Below are 16,697 nucleotides of genomic sequence, written 5' to 3' on the forward strand. Positions count from 1 at the left end.
AGGCGAAGGTTGCAGTGAGCCGAGGTTGCACCTTTGCACTCCAGCCTGGGCAACAAGGGCGAAACTCTGTCTCAAACAAAAATAATAATAATAAAAAATAAAGATGTTCATAGCAGCCATATTCATAATAGAAAAACAATGACAACATTCATGTGTGCCGCACTAAGGGGATAGTTTATAAAATTGTGGTATATTCTCTTGATAGAACATAATTGTTTTATTTAAAAAATGGTAAGCTTAATGGCTCTGTAACAGCAGGGTAAAATGGGTGACATAATGATACTGGAAAAGGGCGGTACAGAATTGTACATGTGCTATGACTATGCCTTTGTAAAACACTTACCCGAGAGAAACCTAGAAGGAAATAAGCAAAAATGACAATGCCTGTGGTAAGAGTCGTTTTCTCTGGGAGGTGAGACTAAAGGTGACTCTCTGGTTATATATTCCTCTCATGTTTTATTTTATTTTATTTTTATTTACTTATTTTTTTGAGGCAGGTTCTCACTCTGTTCCGAGGCTGGCGTGCAGTGGCACAATCATGGCTCACTGTAGCCTTGACCTTCTGGGCTCAAGGGATCCTCCCACCTCAGTCTCCTGAGTAGCTGGAACTATAGATGTGCACTACAATGCTCAGCTAATTGAAAATTTTTTTGTAGAGATGGGGGTCTCGTTATGTTGCCCAAGCTGGTCTTGAACCAGTCCTCCTGCCTTGGTCTTCCAAAATGCTGAAATTTACTTTTATAATTATTAAAAATAAATATGTATCTTGAAAGATTAGATAATTTTTTTTTTTACTTTTTCATAGTGTCCAAATTTTCTAGAGTGAATGTTAATGCTTTTATAATGGGAACAAATAACTTTTTTAAAATGTAAAAATTAATTTATTGCCCAGACCAGTGGTCTCAAAACTGTTTTCATCTCACACTGCTATTACTAAAAAGTGTTCAAGCATGTACTCCGTGGTATGTATATGTAATATAAATAACATCTGTTAATTTTTTTTTATTATATCCACATATAATATTACTGTACCAATATATATTATAAACATATAAAAATTGATCTTTTAAAAGAATAAGAGAAAGATAAATGAAATCCTACTATTCACATACTCTAGTGGATCTTGTACATCTCCCTGGGTGACATGTCTCTCCACCCTGGCTTTGTTTTGTGTGTGTGTGTGTGTGTGTGACAGACGGGGTCTCACTCTGTCATCCAGGCTGGCATGCTGTGGCTGAATCTCAACTCACTGCAACCTCCGCCTCCTGGGCTCAAGTGATCCTCCCACCTCAGCCTCCCCAGTAATTGGGACAACAGGCAGGTGCCACCATGCCTGGCTAATTTTTTTGTATTTTTTGGTAGAGACAGGATTTTGCCATGTTGCCCAGGCTGGTCTCAAACTCCTGAGCTCAAAGAATCCACCCACCTTGGCCTCCCAAAGTGCTGGGATTGCATGAGCCACCGTGCCTGGCCTCCACCCCCACTTGGGGACCACCAAGCTACACTCCTGCAAGAGTCCTATCACGGGTTCCTCCCCTTCAGACTCCTGCCTGCTGGATTCTTTCTGCACACTGTGTTCTTGTTAAAACCCTAATCTGGTTGTGTTAAACTCCTGCTTGAAACCTTTCAATGGTATCTCACTGCCTATAGGATAAAGTCCAAACTCAATGCTACCTCAATGACCCACCACAGTCTGACCCCCCACTCAAGCCCCCTGCAGCATCTCCTGCCACCTCCAACTCACGCCAGCAACCCAGGCGGGTTGCCTGCTAGATGCTGCACATACCTTGCCTTTGCCAACGCTGGCCCTTTTGCCTGAAGTGCTAACCCCAGTCCTGCCTCCACCCTTTGTGATAAATTCCTGCTCATTCTGTAAGATTCATCTTCTGCAGCAAACCTGCTCAGACTAACCCCAGTTTGGGATAAGTACCCCCTTTCTGCACACTCATAATATTCTCTACACAGCTCTGTCATTGACCATATCATGTTGTCATACAGTTACCTGTTTGCACAGCTCTTTCCCTTCCACCTGATTAAGTGCTTCAGGAAGGCAAGGCTGTGCTTTATCCGTCTTTGGTCTCTAGCACCTGTACAGTGCCCAGCATGCAGAAGGTGCTTAATAAATGTTGACCAAATGTGATTGGGCCATACTCATTGCAGAAGATTGAAAAACACTGAACAGTGAAAAAGACAAAACCCAAATCATTTGCAATCCTCCAGCAATCCCAGTTAGCATCTTCTGTATTTCCTTTTAGTGTTTTATTCACTTCGTGGATATGTGCCAAATATGCATTTATCGTCATGCTCTGTTTTCATAATGGAGCTCATACTTCTTACACATTTTCTTTACTTGCGGTGATATTGTGGTCAGACACAGTTTTGGCAGCAGGTGTGGGAAGCAAGTGATTCCAATGGTAGAGAAAGGGGGTATGAAGGCAGACAGAGCTGCAAGTGATTCCAGCCCCGGCCAATAAGCACACAAAAGGCTCTGACGTGAAATCTTCGTGACCTTGAGCAATGTGAGGTCTTCATGACCTTCTCTAGGCTTCCGACTCCAATCAGCAAAACAAGAAAATTAGAGTAGATCAGTATTTTTTAAAGTATGAACATATTCCACAGGAGGGTTACAGGATGATTTTAGGCGGCTCGCAGATTGACGTTTTTAGTTTTAACATTTATGTATTTATTTGTGTGAATTAGAAAAAGCAGCATGACTAGCTTACTAACCGTGTGATCTGACAGATCTTGTTGCTTAAGACAAAGTTAAAGTAAATATTTAAGTAAAAGGAACTGAACAGATTGAAGGAAAATAATTCGTAATTTTTTTTTTTTTAGACAGAGTCTTGCTTTGTCACCCAGGCTGGAGTGCAGTGGTGTGATCTTGGCTCACTGCAACCTCTGCCTCCCGGGTTCAAGTGATTCTCCTGCCTCAGCCTCCCAAGTAGCTGGGATTACAGGCGCCGCCACCACACCTGACTACTTTTAGTAGAGACGGGGTTTCACCATGTTGGCCAGGCTGGTCTCGAACTCCCAACCTGAGGTGATCTGCCCACCTCGGCCTCCCAAAGTGCTGGGATTACAGGTGTGAGCCACCATGCCCAGCCTGGAAAATCACTAGTAAATTTAAAGAGCAGATGATATGTAGATAAGGCCAACACTGCAGCAGTCTTGTGAGAAAAACAAGCTGAAAAATACTGGTGGTTCCTTCTGGTTCAAGGATGCCACGCTTCTCTAATTCCTGGGTAATACCAATATAGGAAATGGCCATTTAGACCTGCCACTCAAAAAAGGGTTTAAGGAGCCTTAGCTCCTTGCATATTGCCTGACACATGATGGGGATCAGTTAATATCTGTTGAATGGAAATTCAGAAAAGGTTTACATAGACTTGAGCGGGGGCAGATGGAACATTCAGCATCTGCCCTGTGCAGTCAGCATTTGCAGCCCTCATCTAGAATGCTGACCCACAGAATTCTGTCTTATTCATTAATCGTTGAACTCGTGCCTTTCTAGACTGCTAAAACAGGCAGAAAACATATCCATTATCTAGCTCAGATCCCTCACGTTTTAACCGAAGACTCTGAGATCCTGAAGATCACAGAGCCGGTGGCAGAGGTACCTGTCCTGTGAATAGCGCAGGCTGGATATCCTGAAAATCACCCCTACAGAGCACGGGGCGGCCAGTGTAGAGTAGAATGCATGGCTGCATCCACAAGAAAGTCAGGAAATCCCCAAGGCCAAGGTGAAGAGGATCACCCAAAACAGACAGATAGCATGAACTAATGCTGGGGATTGCCCAGGAGGGCTTAAGGGCGTCACGGGCTGATTTTTTTTTGGGGGGGACAGAGTCTCACTCTGTCGCCCAGGCTAGAGTGCAGTGGCGTGATCTCAGCTCACTGCAATGTCCCCCCACTGGGTTCAAGTGATTCTTGTGGCTCAGCCTCCCGAGTAGCTGGGATTACAGGCATGTGCCACCACACCTGGCTAATTTTTGTATTTTTAGTAGAGACAGGGTTTCACCATCTTGGCCAGGCTAGTCTCGAACTCCTGATCTGAAGTGATCCACCCGCCTGTCCTCCTAAAAGTGCTGGGATTACAGGCATGAGCCACTGCACCCAGCCATGGGTTGATTTTTTAAAGCCTGAAAGGACAGATGCAGCTTTCAGTTCAAGTGAGACAGGAGATTGGAACTGAGACCCCTGTGTGAAGCTGAGGCTACCCTGTTCAGTGAAAAAGTAGACTAGAAATCAATGTGACCATCAGCATCAGGAAGTGACATGGAGTCTTGTCTGTCTTAGCTTAGAATCTAGGTTAAAAAAAAATTATCCCCTAAGAATTAGTCATCCCATGCTTGCCCCCTCCTAGGTTTTGGTGAATCCCTTAGCCTCACCCCAATTTCTATGTTTCTGAAATGGGGTGGTTGTGAAAATTAAATGAGTTAACAAATGTAAAGTGCTTGACACATGGTAAGTTCTAAGTCCGAGTGAGATGTTGTTATTTATTATGTAAGAAATTGAGAGTTAATGGAACTTTTTAAGTGAGGACTACCCAGTAGTGTGCTCATGGATGTTTAACAATCAGCTCTCCAAGATGCCAGAGGAGGACCCTGGCTTGCCAGTGTTTGCTGATTTCCATAGTGTAAATACTGCCACCATGGCCAGTTTCAAACTACCAACCTGCTGCCACAAGCATGGAGTTGAGAAGAGGTGCACACGGTCAGCTTTCATGAGCGGGTGGAAGCTGGCTTTGTCATATTGCTGACGCTACAGGACTAGCTTGTAGCCATGCTGACCTCTGGGTTTTTTCTTAAGCCAATCTCTATGGATCAAAGTTGACTTTGTCTTTGTCGATATAATCTGGCTGGAAGAATGTTCTGACTTGTTAGTGATGTATTCAGCTTGTCTGCTTAGGTAAGAGAGTACAGGTGAGTTAATTGAAGCTTAATACCCCCTTGCCTTGCTGTGGTCTCAGGAGGCCCCAGCCCTTCTTCCACCTTCCTCAGCCTCACTTGCTATGAGGGGAGGGGGCAGGGTGGAGCCAGAGCACCATGGCCAGTCCAGGGTAGCCACCAGTCTACTTCCTGTCTCTACAGACCTGCCTGTTCTGGACATCTCACGTAAACGGAATCATGTAATATGTATATACCACACTTTATCCATTTATCAATATAAAATGATTAAGGAGCTATTTTACATTCTTTTGTTGTTCTAAGTCTGTGAAATCTGGTGTGTATTTTACACTCACAGCACATCTCTATTTCAAACTGGCTGCATTTCAGGTACTCAGTAGCTACATGTGGCCCATTGTTACTACATGAGACAGCACAGGCCTAAGGGAAGAAAATTGTGGAAAGGGAAAGGGTGCAGAGGGAGAGTCTAGGAGGGTCAGAGAAGCAGAATGAAGCGCCACACGCTGAGGGAGGGGAGGTGGCAGGAGGCAAGGCTGGAGGGGCGGGACTGGCATGAGAACCTCGGCTTCTGTGCCTGCCCTTTAGTGATGAAGATATGTGCCAGAAGTTCCTCCAGGAGAACAGCTGGAATATCTTTCGGAAGGACCTGTTGCGGCTGCTCGTGGAACCTTGCCAAAGTCAACTGTTCACTCCAAACCGGCCCAAGAAGAAAGAGATCTACAACCCTAAGTCTGTGGTCCTGGATTTGTGCAGCATCAACAAGACGACTAAACCTCGTTATCCTATTTTTATGGCACCCCAGAAATACCTCCCCCCATTGAGGATTGTCCAAGCCATCAAAGCACCTCGGTACAAAATCCGAGAACTCTTGGCTTAGTGTAAGAGCGCAGGGGTCCTTATTTAGGACAAATAAAGGATGGTGGATTGGCTGCCGTGCTTTCTGAATGACCACCATGGGAGCTGTGGGACTTGGAGGAAGGGGGCCTGGAGGGCTGAGCTGTGGGTCCAGAGAGGTGTTTGGGGGACGGCAATGGGGGCACAGTCTCCCTTGACGCTTGAGGGCTGGGCTGAGTGAATGGATGGTTAGAGGCTGTGTGTGGACGGGTTAATCACTGGGCATAGTTTCAGGGTACGAGGGTCTTGTCTGATAAGCTGGATGTGGGGAAGGCTCAAATCAAAGTGGTCAAGACTAGGGTTGCAAATGCCTTCCGAGGCCAGACAGGTCATCTAAAGGAGTGCAGCAGCAGGGCTGGGAAGGCAACGGGGAATGGTGGAGATGCTGGGGCCCGCTGTGTAAGTTCCCCATTCAGATGGGGCAGCTGCCCCTTAGCCCAGTCCGTTGCTGCCCTGTCAGAAAATAATTCAGGCCTCATATTGTCAGTCTGTAGATTCTTCAAGAGAATCAAGAAATTCAATATTTTAGATGATTCCTACCAGTTTTTAAACACGAGCAACTAATTCAGATTGTTTTCAAATAGTGTCAAACAAAACACACATGGGCCTGCAGGTGGTGGGCTGGGTCCCTGTCAGAGAGTGAAGTGAGGCTGCGACTGATTGGGAGGAGGGTACAGGAGCCAGAGAGACGCTGATGGGACAGCATGACAGGAGCAGGCATCAGGTCCAGCATGAGGAGTGAGCAGCTGTGATAGAGGAGGTGGAGACAAGGAGGCTGCAGAGTCGGAACGAAAAGAGGGCTCCTCACTCTCTCTGCTGGGTCTTTAATCTGGAGCTGCCCAACACTGATCTGGGCCTAGAACTCAGGATTCCTGTCTCCAGCAGCCTCAGCACCACAGACCAAGCCCCAGATACCTCTTTCCCTTCGAGAACCCCATAGGTTAGCTTGAGAGCACTGAGGAGCCTGGTGGAGGCCATGGCGGCACAGGAGCCTGCCCGCTTCCAAGTCACCCACCCTGTCCCTGGCAAGGCATAGACTGAGGAACACCTGGGCGTTGAGCTGGGCACCAGGAGCTCTGGCATTCCCAGGTGTGCTTGTGTCTCACTGGACCCTCTTGAGCACTTTGATTCCCTTATCTGTACCTCAGTTTCCCCAGTGGTGAAATGAGCAAGTTGGACAAGATCAATGGCTTTCATGAATGGGGGTGATCTAGTTTGAAAAGCATATTCAACATTATAGTTTTGTTTGTTGAATTTATTTTTTATTTTTATTTTGAGACAGGGTCTTGCTCTGTTGCCTAGGCTGGAGTGCAGTGGCACGATCGTAGCTCACTGCAGCCTCGAACTCTTGGGCTCCAGCAATCCTCCTGCCTTAGCCTCCAAAGTAGCTGGGAGTACAGGTATGCACCATCACGTAGGGCTAATTAAAAATTTTTTTTTGTAGGGACAGGGTCTTACTGAATTGCTCAGGCTGGTCTCAAACTCCTGGCCTAAAGTGATCCTCTCACCTTGGCCTCCTAAAGTGCTGAGATTTCAGGTATGAGCCTGATACGACTTGGCTGTGTCCCCACCCAAAATCTTATCTTGAATTGTAATAATCCCCATGTGTGAAGGGCAGGACCAGGTGGAGACCATTGACTCATGGAGGCAGTTTCCCCATACTGTTCTCATGCTAGTGAGTGAGTTCTCACGAGATCTGATGGTTTTATAAGGGGCTTTCCCCTTCGCTCAGCTCTCATTCTCTCTCCTGCTGCCGTGTGAAGAAGGATTTGTTTGCTTCCCCTTCTGCCGTGATTCTAAGTTTCCTGAGGCCTCCCAGCCATGCGAAACTGTGAGTCAATTAAACCTGTTTTCTTTATAAACTACCCAGTCTCAGGTATGTCTTTATTAGCAATGTGAGGACAAACTCATACAGAGCCACTACACTGGGACTCTGTTGAATTTCAAAGAAAACCGTTTTCATATTGCATACCAGAAAAGAAGTATGAAATTTTTCTCTCTGAAGGGGGTGTGGACGTAAAGGGTAAAGAAGCAGTGGACTTACAGATCTTCACTTCCCTGCTAGCTCCAGAATCAAGGAGTCAGGGATGTCTGCAGAAGTCCTGGAAAGGTCAACTGTGACCTACAAGGACAAGGGGTCACTGTTTTGGGACCAAGTAAGTTGGGGTGTCTGACCATATTTAGGTATCTTTTTGCATTAGGGCTGTGGCTCCAAGATGATGGTGTGGGCTTCTTATTCATCCATTTGAAATTTATTTATTTATTTTTGGAGACAGTCTTGCTTTGTCGCCCAGGCTGGAGCGCAGTGGTGCAATCTCAGCTCACTGCAACCTTCCAGATTCAAGCGATTCTCGTGTCTCAGCCTCTCAAGTAGCTGGGACTACAGGTGTGTGACATCAGGCCTGGCTACACGCCTGGCTAATTTTTTGTATTTTTAGTAGAGATGGGGTTTTGCTGTGTTGCCCAGGCTGGTCTCAAACTCCTGAGCTCAGGCAATCCACCTGTCTTGGTACTTCCAAAGTGCTAGGATTATAGGCGTGAGCCACCGTGCCCAGCCTTGAAATTTATTTATTGAGCACTGCAGAGAGAGTCAAAGGGTGGATAAGATGCATTTTCTGTTGCCTTTTATTTTCTCGGCTAGGGGTCACCAAACTCCTTTTAAATTTTATGTTTTTAAATTTATTTTTGAGACAGGGTCTCTCTCTGTCACCCAGGCTAGAGTGCAATGGCATGATCATAGCTCACTACAGCCTCAGACTCCTGGGCTCAAGCGATCATCCTGCTTCAGCCTCTTAAGTAGCCGGGATTACAGGTGTGCACTACCATGCCTAATTTTTTCTTTCTTTCTTTTTTTTTTTTTTGGAGAGACAGGGCCTCGCTGTTCTGTCCAGATTAGTATCAAACTCCTGGCCTCAAGTGATCCTCCTGCCTCAGCCTCTCAAAATGCCAGGATTACAGGTGTGAACCACTATGCCCAGCCCAAACTCTTTATGTAAGGGGTCACATGTTGAGTACTTATTACGTGACAGTCACCTTGCTGAGCATCTGACTGTGGAGTTCAGTGACCTGTTGAGTCCTGCAGGCTCTGCCACTTAATGGCTGTTGAGGATTAAAAGAGGTGGTATGTGTATAACAAGGTGGAAGATTTTTTTCACCAAGATCTCTGGGTCCTGCTTCCTGGGAAATAAGAAAATGCTTCCAGAATAACAGACAGAACTTGTTTTCTAGGGCAGTAATGGGTGAGAAAATAGCCTGGAAGAGCAACCGAGGGTGAGGGTACTGAGAAGGGTGAGAGACTCTGGGCTGGGCTTCAGGAGGTCTTGAGGGGAGCCGAGGAAGAGCAAAGTTCCTGAAGCCACTGTGTGACAAAAGAACTTGAGAAGGAGAAATGTCTGAAGAGGACTTCAAGGAGTCCTCTGTGCTTTTCTGCGCATTGAGAATGTGTCCCTCTTTGGCATTTGTTTGAGAAACCAAGTGAACATTTGAATAGAATTATAGAATTAGGCAGTACTGCTGTCTCTTTGAATCCAGTAACCAAGCAGGGAGTGGGCAGCAAGAGATGCTTGTTATATTCAGCGTATGGTGTCAAGTCCCTGGCACAGTAAGTGCTCAGCACTCGCTAAGTGTTATTCATGTCTTTTAGACCAAGGTCAATTTGATCATCTAGAAACTCTCTTCCCCTTCAGTGGAATAGGAAACTGAGACTTTGGAAGGCTGAGCCCTCATAATCAGTGATAAAGGCCATCACTGAGTGGATTGGGGTAGGAGGAGCCTGAATGACTTCTCACCCAACCCCCACACTCTTCTCTAGGTGAAGGAGCTCATGGGAACGTGAATGGGCAGCCTCTCAGGGGAGAGTGGAGACAGGGCAGCAAACCATACCAAGCACTGTGTGGGGAGGGTACTGTTTGGAAAAAGAATGAGTCGGACAGTGAGGGGAATGCAGGGCCAGGGAGGTGGGACTTGTGTGTGAGCCTAGCTTCCAGGCTGTGAGCTGCAGAATGAGCGCCGGTTCTCAAGGTTCCCTTTCCCCAGCACACACACACACACACACGCACACGCACATGCACACATATATACACACATGCACACACACACATATACACATACACATATACACACATATACATACACATATACACACACGACACATACACACATACACACATATACATAAATACACATATACATACACGACACACATACACATACACACATACATACATACACACACAACAACATGGGATCAGATTCAGGCAGGAGACTGGGTGTGCTGGCTCACGCCTATAATCCTAGCACTTTGGGAGGCTGAGGCGGGAGTTCAAGACCAGCCTGGGAAACATAGTGAGACCCTGTCTCTACAAAAAATACAAAAATTAGCCATCCATGGTGGTGCATGCCTATAGTCCAAGCTACTAGCTGAGGTGGGAGGATTATTTGAGCCTAAGAGGTCAAGGCTGCAGTGAGCCATGATCATGCCACTGCTGCACTCCAGCCTGGGTGACAGAGTGAAACTCTCTCTCAAAAGAAAAAGGAAAAGAAAAAAGAATCAGGCAGTGGGCAGTGGAAGACATGACATGAGCATTTACCTGGGAGAGGAGTTCACTCAGAAAGAGTAAATATGATACCCCCTGGCACAAGTGTTTGGAACAAATGACATTTTCAGTGCTGCAGGGGTCCTCACTGCCACCTAGGCACAGATCCAAGGGTCCCGGAAGCTCGGGGTGATCTGCTATGCCTAAGAAGCCAGGGAGAGGGCCCCAGGCTCAGGTATGGAGTACCCGGTGTGTGCCAGGCATTATGTGAGGCACTCTACAGAGGCCACCACTTACTCTGAAACTATTTCCTGGCAGCTAACTGGATGGCAGCATCCATTTGAGAGATGAGGAGCCTGAGTACCCAAAGGCAAAGCTCACTCAGCTACCAGGTGGTGGTTCCAGAAAATCCAGGAAAACCACAGCCCAGCACCCTCCTAGTTAATCAGCATTAAAGTGTGTGGACAGTTATACCACCGTTACTCATCTATCCCAAATGAGCCACCTATTTTCAAAAAAGGAAGTCTGCACACACAGCCCTGAAACTGTGCTGGGGAGAATATAATTGCCCTCTGGAATTATTTTCCATATGTAAATAAGCATAGTCATACTTGGAGAGGCACGCCCAAGCTGCTGGAGCCAAAAATATAGCCCCTAGTGCTAAAAGCTTCCACTGTTTGGGGGGAAAAATAAAAAAACCCACTTGAAAAATAAACACAGGACACATTACCAGCGTTTGTTATAGGTAGTGTTTAAGGTCCCAACTTGGGATTAGAAGAAACGCATTGTTTAAATCTTCTATTCCGGTGGGGCGTGGTGGCTCATGCCTGTAATCCCAGCACTTTGGGAGGCCGAGGTGGGCGGATCACAAGGTCAGGAGTGCGAGACCAGCCTGGCCAACATGGTGAAACCACATCTCTATTAAAATATTAAAAAAATTAGCTGGTGTGGTGGTGGGCACCTGTAACCCCAGCTACTCGGGGGGCTGAGGCAGGAGAATCGCTTGAACCCAGGAGGCAGAGGTTGCAGTGAGCCAAGATTGTGCCACTGCACCCCAGCCTGGGCGACAAGAGCAAGACTCCATCTCAAAAAAAAAAAAAGAAAAAAAAAGAAAGAAAAAAATCTTCTATTCCTTTCATATAACTCCTAGGAAAATCTTACCTTCCAGTTAAGAGGTGAAATGGGTCACTTTGCTCATCTGCAAGGCTATGTCATAGGGAAATACTTTCAGGGCAGTACACGTACAGGCCATTTTACCATGATGCCTTTCTACTGCTGGGGGATTTATGGGGCTTAACTGCAAGGGTGCTGAATTGCTGAATTTGTAATCACTGGTTCAGAGCAAACAATGAGGATGAGTAGCAGTTTCTAGGTGGCTGATAAGCAGGATCAAAGCATAAACAAAGGTTTTTCACGGCTGCTGCCAAAGTGTGGGCTTTGGGGACAGACACTGGAGGGCTGGGGCAGTGAGAGGTGGCAGAGTTCAGATGTGTGCTGTGTGACTCTCGGCCAGGCTCCATCCCTTTCCTGAGCTTCATGCCTAGCATCTGTGTAATTCCAGGGGTCCAACGGGTGTTCTGCACACATAGCCCCCATTCCAGGGGCTGAGCAGGGCCCCACCTGCCTCTCTTTTGTTTTGTCCTCACCTGTCTCGTACTTCCAAAACCACCCACCCCCAACAGAAAGTCAGGGTCAAGAAAATGGATTATTGAGGCTGGGCGCAGTGGCTCATGCCTGTAATCCAGCACTTTGGGAGGCCGAGGTGGGCAGATCACCTGAGGTTGGGAGTTCGAGGCCAGCCTGACCAACATGGAGAAACCCCGTCTCTACTAAAAATACAAAAATTAACCGGTGTGGTGGCACATGCCTGTAATCCCAGCTACTCGGGAGGCTGAGGCAGGAGAATCACTTGAACCCGGGAGGTGGAGGTTGTGGTGAGTCGAGATTGTGCCATTGCACTCCAGCCTGGGCAACAAGAGCAAAACTCTGTCTCAAAAAAAAAAAAGAGAAAATGGATTATTGAACCCCATGGTGACATGTGAAAATGAACTGTGGGAGAAAGAATAGTATTTATTTATTTATTTGTTTGTTTTCCGAGATAGGGTCTCACTCTGTCACCTACTCTGGAGTGCAGTGGTGCAATCATGGTTCACTGCAGCCTTGACCTCCTGGGCTTAAGGGATCCTTCCACTTCAGCCTCCTGAGTAGCTGGGACTACAGGCGTGTGCCACAATGCCTGGCTAATTTCTTTTTTTATTATTTGTAGAGACAGGGTTTCACCATGTTGCCCAGGCTGGTCTTGAACTCCTGGGCTCAAGAGATCTGCCTGCCTCAGCCTCCCAAAGTGTTGGAATTACAGGTGTGAGCCACCATATCCAGCCGTAATTGTATTTCTTGATGTCTGTAATTGTACTGTTATGTAAGAGAATCTCCTTGTACTTAGGAAATATATGCTGCAGTACTTGGCAGTTAAGAGATAATTTCTTCAATTTACTTTCCAAATTATTTAGAAAATTGTAATATGTACATTTAGAGAGAGAATGGCAAAGAAAATATAGTCAAATAACAACTGGCAAATCTGCATGAAGTGTACTTAGGAATTGTTTAAAAAAAAATTTTTTTTTTAACAGAGGTGGGGTCCCACTGTGTTGCCCAGGCCTGTCTCAGACTCCTGGGCTCAAGTGATCCTCCTGCCTCAGCCTCTTTTTTTTTTTTTTTTTGAGACAGAGTTTCACTCTTGTTGCCCAGACTAGAATATGCAGTGGCGGATCTTGGCTCACTGCAACCTCTGCCTCCTGGGTTCAAGAGCTTCTCCTGCCTCAGCCTCCCAAGTAGCTGGGATTACAGGCATACGCCACCATGCCTGGCTAATTTTGTATTTTTAGTAGAGATGGGGTTTCACCATGTTGGTCAGGCTAGTCTTGAACTCCTGACCTCAGGTGACCCAACCATGTTGGCCTCCCAAAGTGCTGGGATTACAGGCATGAGCCACCGTGCCCAGCCACTGCCTCAGCCTCTTAAAATGCTGTAAGCCATCGCCTGGCCTTAGGAGTTCTTTGAATCATCCTTGCAATTAAAAACATTTTTAACTGTGGTAAAATACAAATAGCATAAAATGAATCAGCTTAATCATTTTTAAGTGTATAGTTGAGTGGCATTAAGTATTCTCATTGTTATGTAACTATCACCACCATCCATCTCCAGAACTCTTTTCATCTTGGAAAAATGAAACTCTGTACCCATTAAACAATGACTCCCCATTACCCCTTTCCCCCTAGTCCCTGGCAACTACCCCTCTCCTTTCTGTCTCTATGAATTTGAGTACCCTAGGTACCTAGAGTAGTGGAATCATACAATATTTGTCTTTCTGGGGCTGGTTCATTTACTTAGCATGTTGTCCTCAAGGTTCATCTATGTTGTAGCATGTGTCAGAATTTCATTCCTTTTTAAGGCTAAACAATAGTCCATTTTATGTGTATATACCATATTTTGTTTACCCATTCATCTACCGATGGGCATTTGGGTTGCTTCTACTTTTTGGCTATTGTGAATAATGTTGTTATGAACACTGGTGCAAATACATCTTTGAGACCGCTGCTTTCAGTTCTTTTGGTTATATATCCAAAAGTGGGACTGCTAGATCCTATGGTAATTCCATTTTTAATTTTTTGAGGAACTGCCATATTTTTCATAGTGGCATTATCATTCTTGAAATTTTAAGTGTGAAGTTATTTTAAAATAAAAATTAGAACTGAAAAAAGGAAGAAAGTGAAGGAAGCTAATATGGATATGCATAAATATTGGCTTTAGTTGACTTTATAATTAGATAAAAATTGATTTTTAAGTTTGTTGAGGCCGGGCGTGGTGGCTCACACCTGTAATCCCAGCACTTTGAGAGGCTGAGGCGAGCAGACTGCTTGAGCTCAGAAGTTCAAGACCAACCTGGGCAACATGATGAAACCCTGTCTCTACAAAGAAATACAAAAATTAGCCAGATGTGGTGGTGTGCACCTGTAGTCCCAGCTACTCAAGAGGCTGAGGAGGGAGGATCGCTTGAGCCTGGGAGGCAGAGGTTACAGTGAGCTGAGATTGCAGTGAGCCTGGGTGACAGAGCCAGACCCGGTCTCAAAGAAAAAAAAAATCATTGATAAGCTCCATGATATTCAGGATAAAAAGAGAAACATTATTTATTAGAACTTAGACAAGTGGGCCGGGCGCTTTGGCTCACGCCTGTAATCCCAGCACTTTGGGAGGCCAAGGTGGGTGGATCACGAGGTCAGGAGATCGAGACCATCCTGGCTAACACGGTGAAACCCTGTCTCTACTAAAAATACAAAAAATTAGCCAGGTGTGGTGGCGGGCACCTGTAGTCCCAGCTACTCCGGAGGCTGAGGCAGGAGAATGGCACGAACCCGGGAGGCGGAGCTTGCAGTGAGCAGAGATCGCGCCACTGCACTCCAGCCTGGGCGACAGAGCGAGACTCCATCTCAAAAAAAAAAAAAATTAGATAATTGAGACCAAGAAGAAAATGGAGGAAGTCACTGTGGATTTGTATAAGCTCTAGCCATAATTACAAAACCTGGCTTTCACACACCTATTAGAATAGCCAAAATCCAGAACACTGACATCACCAAATGCTGGCAAAGATGTGGACCAAGAACAATCACTCATTGCTGGTGGGAGTACAAAATGGTACAGTTGCTTTGGAAGACAGTTCAGTGGTTTCTTATAAAATTAAACATTCTTCTACCACACGAGGAGTTGAAAACATATCCATATGAAAACCCGTACATAAATGTTTATGGCAACTTTATTTGTAGTTGCTAAGACTTGGAAGCAACCAAGATGTCTTTCAGTAGGTGAATGGATAAATAAACTGTGGTATGTCCAGACAATGGGATATTATTCAGCACTAAAAAGAAATGAGCTATCAACTCATGAAAAGACATGGAGCAACCTTAAATGCATATTACTAAGTGAAATAAGCCAATCTGAAAAGCCTACAAACTGTATATATGTCCAGTTATATGACACTATGGAAAGGCAAAAACTATGGAGTTTTCTTCAAAATTAGTCGTTGCCAAGGGCTGAGAGAGGAGGATGAATGGATATAGCACAGACGATTTTTACAGCAGTGAAACTACACCCTGTACTACTAATGGTAAACCCATGTCATCATACATTTGTCCAAATCCATAGAATGTAAACTTCCCAGAGTGAACCCTGGTGTAAACTCTGACCCTGGGTGATAACAATGTGTCAGTATTGGTTCCTCAATTGTAACAAATGTACCACTCTGGTCAGGGACATTGATAATCAGAGGGCTGTGCATGTGTCTGGAACAGGGAGTATATGAGAAATCCCTGTACTTACCACTCAGTTTTGCTATGAACCTAAAACTGCGATAGAAAATAGAGCCTGTTAAAAAAACAAAACAAAACAACTGGCTTTGAGCTCTCTGATGGCTCAACATGGTGAAAGCCTGTCTCTACTAAAATACAAAAATTAGCCGGGCATGATGGCAGGTGCCTGTAATCCCAGCTACTCAGGAGGCTGAAACAGGAGAATCGCTTGAACCTAGGAGGTGGAGGCTGCAGCGGGCTGAGATCGTGCCATTGCACTCCAGCCTGGGCGACAGACAGAGGGAGACTCTGTCTCAAAAAAAAAAAAAAAAAAAAAAAAAAAAAAAAAAAGTTCTCACCAGCGATCATTCTGCACTCACGCATTGCTCCATTATCCACATCCTCATCAGCTTCGATGATCATCAGCTCATGGGGTTTGCCCCCTCTGTGAAAAGCATCCTGGAGCCCATTGGCTGCTACCTGCTCACCTCCCTCCAAACAGCACTTGTCTTCTGTCCATCTCAGTCCCCTCACCTTCAGGCTCCTGGGCATCTCCACGAGACAGGGAGGCCTTAGGAGAGCTGGCACCACTGAACCTAAAACCTAGAAGAATCCAACCAGCACACATGCCCTGGGGAGAGGAGCTGGCCTAGGTTTAGATAGACAGCACCAAACCAAATGGAACAAAGTCCCTGGCCTCTAGGAGCTTATGTTCTGGATTGATGATGAGCACAGGAAGTGCACAAGAAAAATCAGGGTAGGTAGGGGGTGGAGGTGGGTTGGAGACTACTACTTTGTGAAGGGTCATTAGAGAACACTTTATCAAGAATGTGACACTGGTGAGTACACCAGTGAGGGAGTGAGCCCGGCAGATATTGAGGCCAAGAATGTTCCAGGCAGAGGAATGTTCCATGCTTGGCATGGCTAGGTGACAGCAAGGAGGCCAGTGTGTCCAGAATGGAGTCAAAGGAGAAAAAAGTCATAAGAAGTGGGGTGGAGGCCAGATCATGACCATTTGA

At 45.8% G+C, this 16,697-nt stretch overlaps 1 protein-coding gene across 10 annotated transcripts in view; it reads left to right on the forward strand.

The window, feature by feature from the left end:
- The window catches only part of CNBD2 (cyclic nucleotide binding domain containing 2), a 75,353-nt gene extending 69,514 nt beyond the window's left edge, over positions 1-5,839 (forward strand). For 4 of the 10 annotated variants that reach the window (XM_054467739.1, XM_054467741.2, XM_054467744.2 and 1 more), the window contains one exon: positions 5,493-5,836. In XM_054467739.1, coding sequence (XP_054323714.1) covers positions 5,493-5,784 — 292 coding nt within the window. In that variant the 3' untranslated portion in view covers positions 5,785-5,836. Of the gene's footprint in view, positions 1-4,809; positions 4,909-5,492 lie in introns of all 10 variants that reach the window. The other 6 variants (XM_054467745.1, XM_054467750.1, XM_054467746.1 and 3 more) reach the window with 4 other exon arrangements.
- The last annotated feature ends 10,858 nt before the right edge of the window (positions 5,840-16,697 follow it).

Source organism: Pongo pygmaeus, chromosome 21 (assembly GCF_028885625.2).
Source record: "Pongo pygmaeus isolate AG05252 chromosome 21, NHGRI_mPonPyg2-v2.0_pri, whole genome shotgun sequence".
Lineage (NCBI taxonomy): Eukaryota > Metazoa > Chordata > Mammalia > Primates > Hominidae > Pongo > Pongo pygmaeus.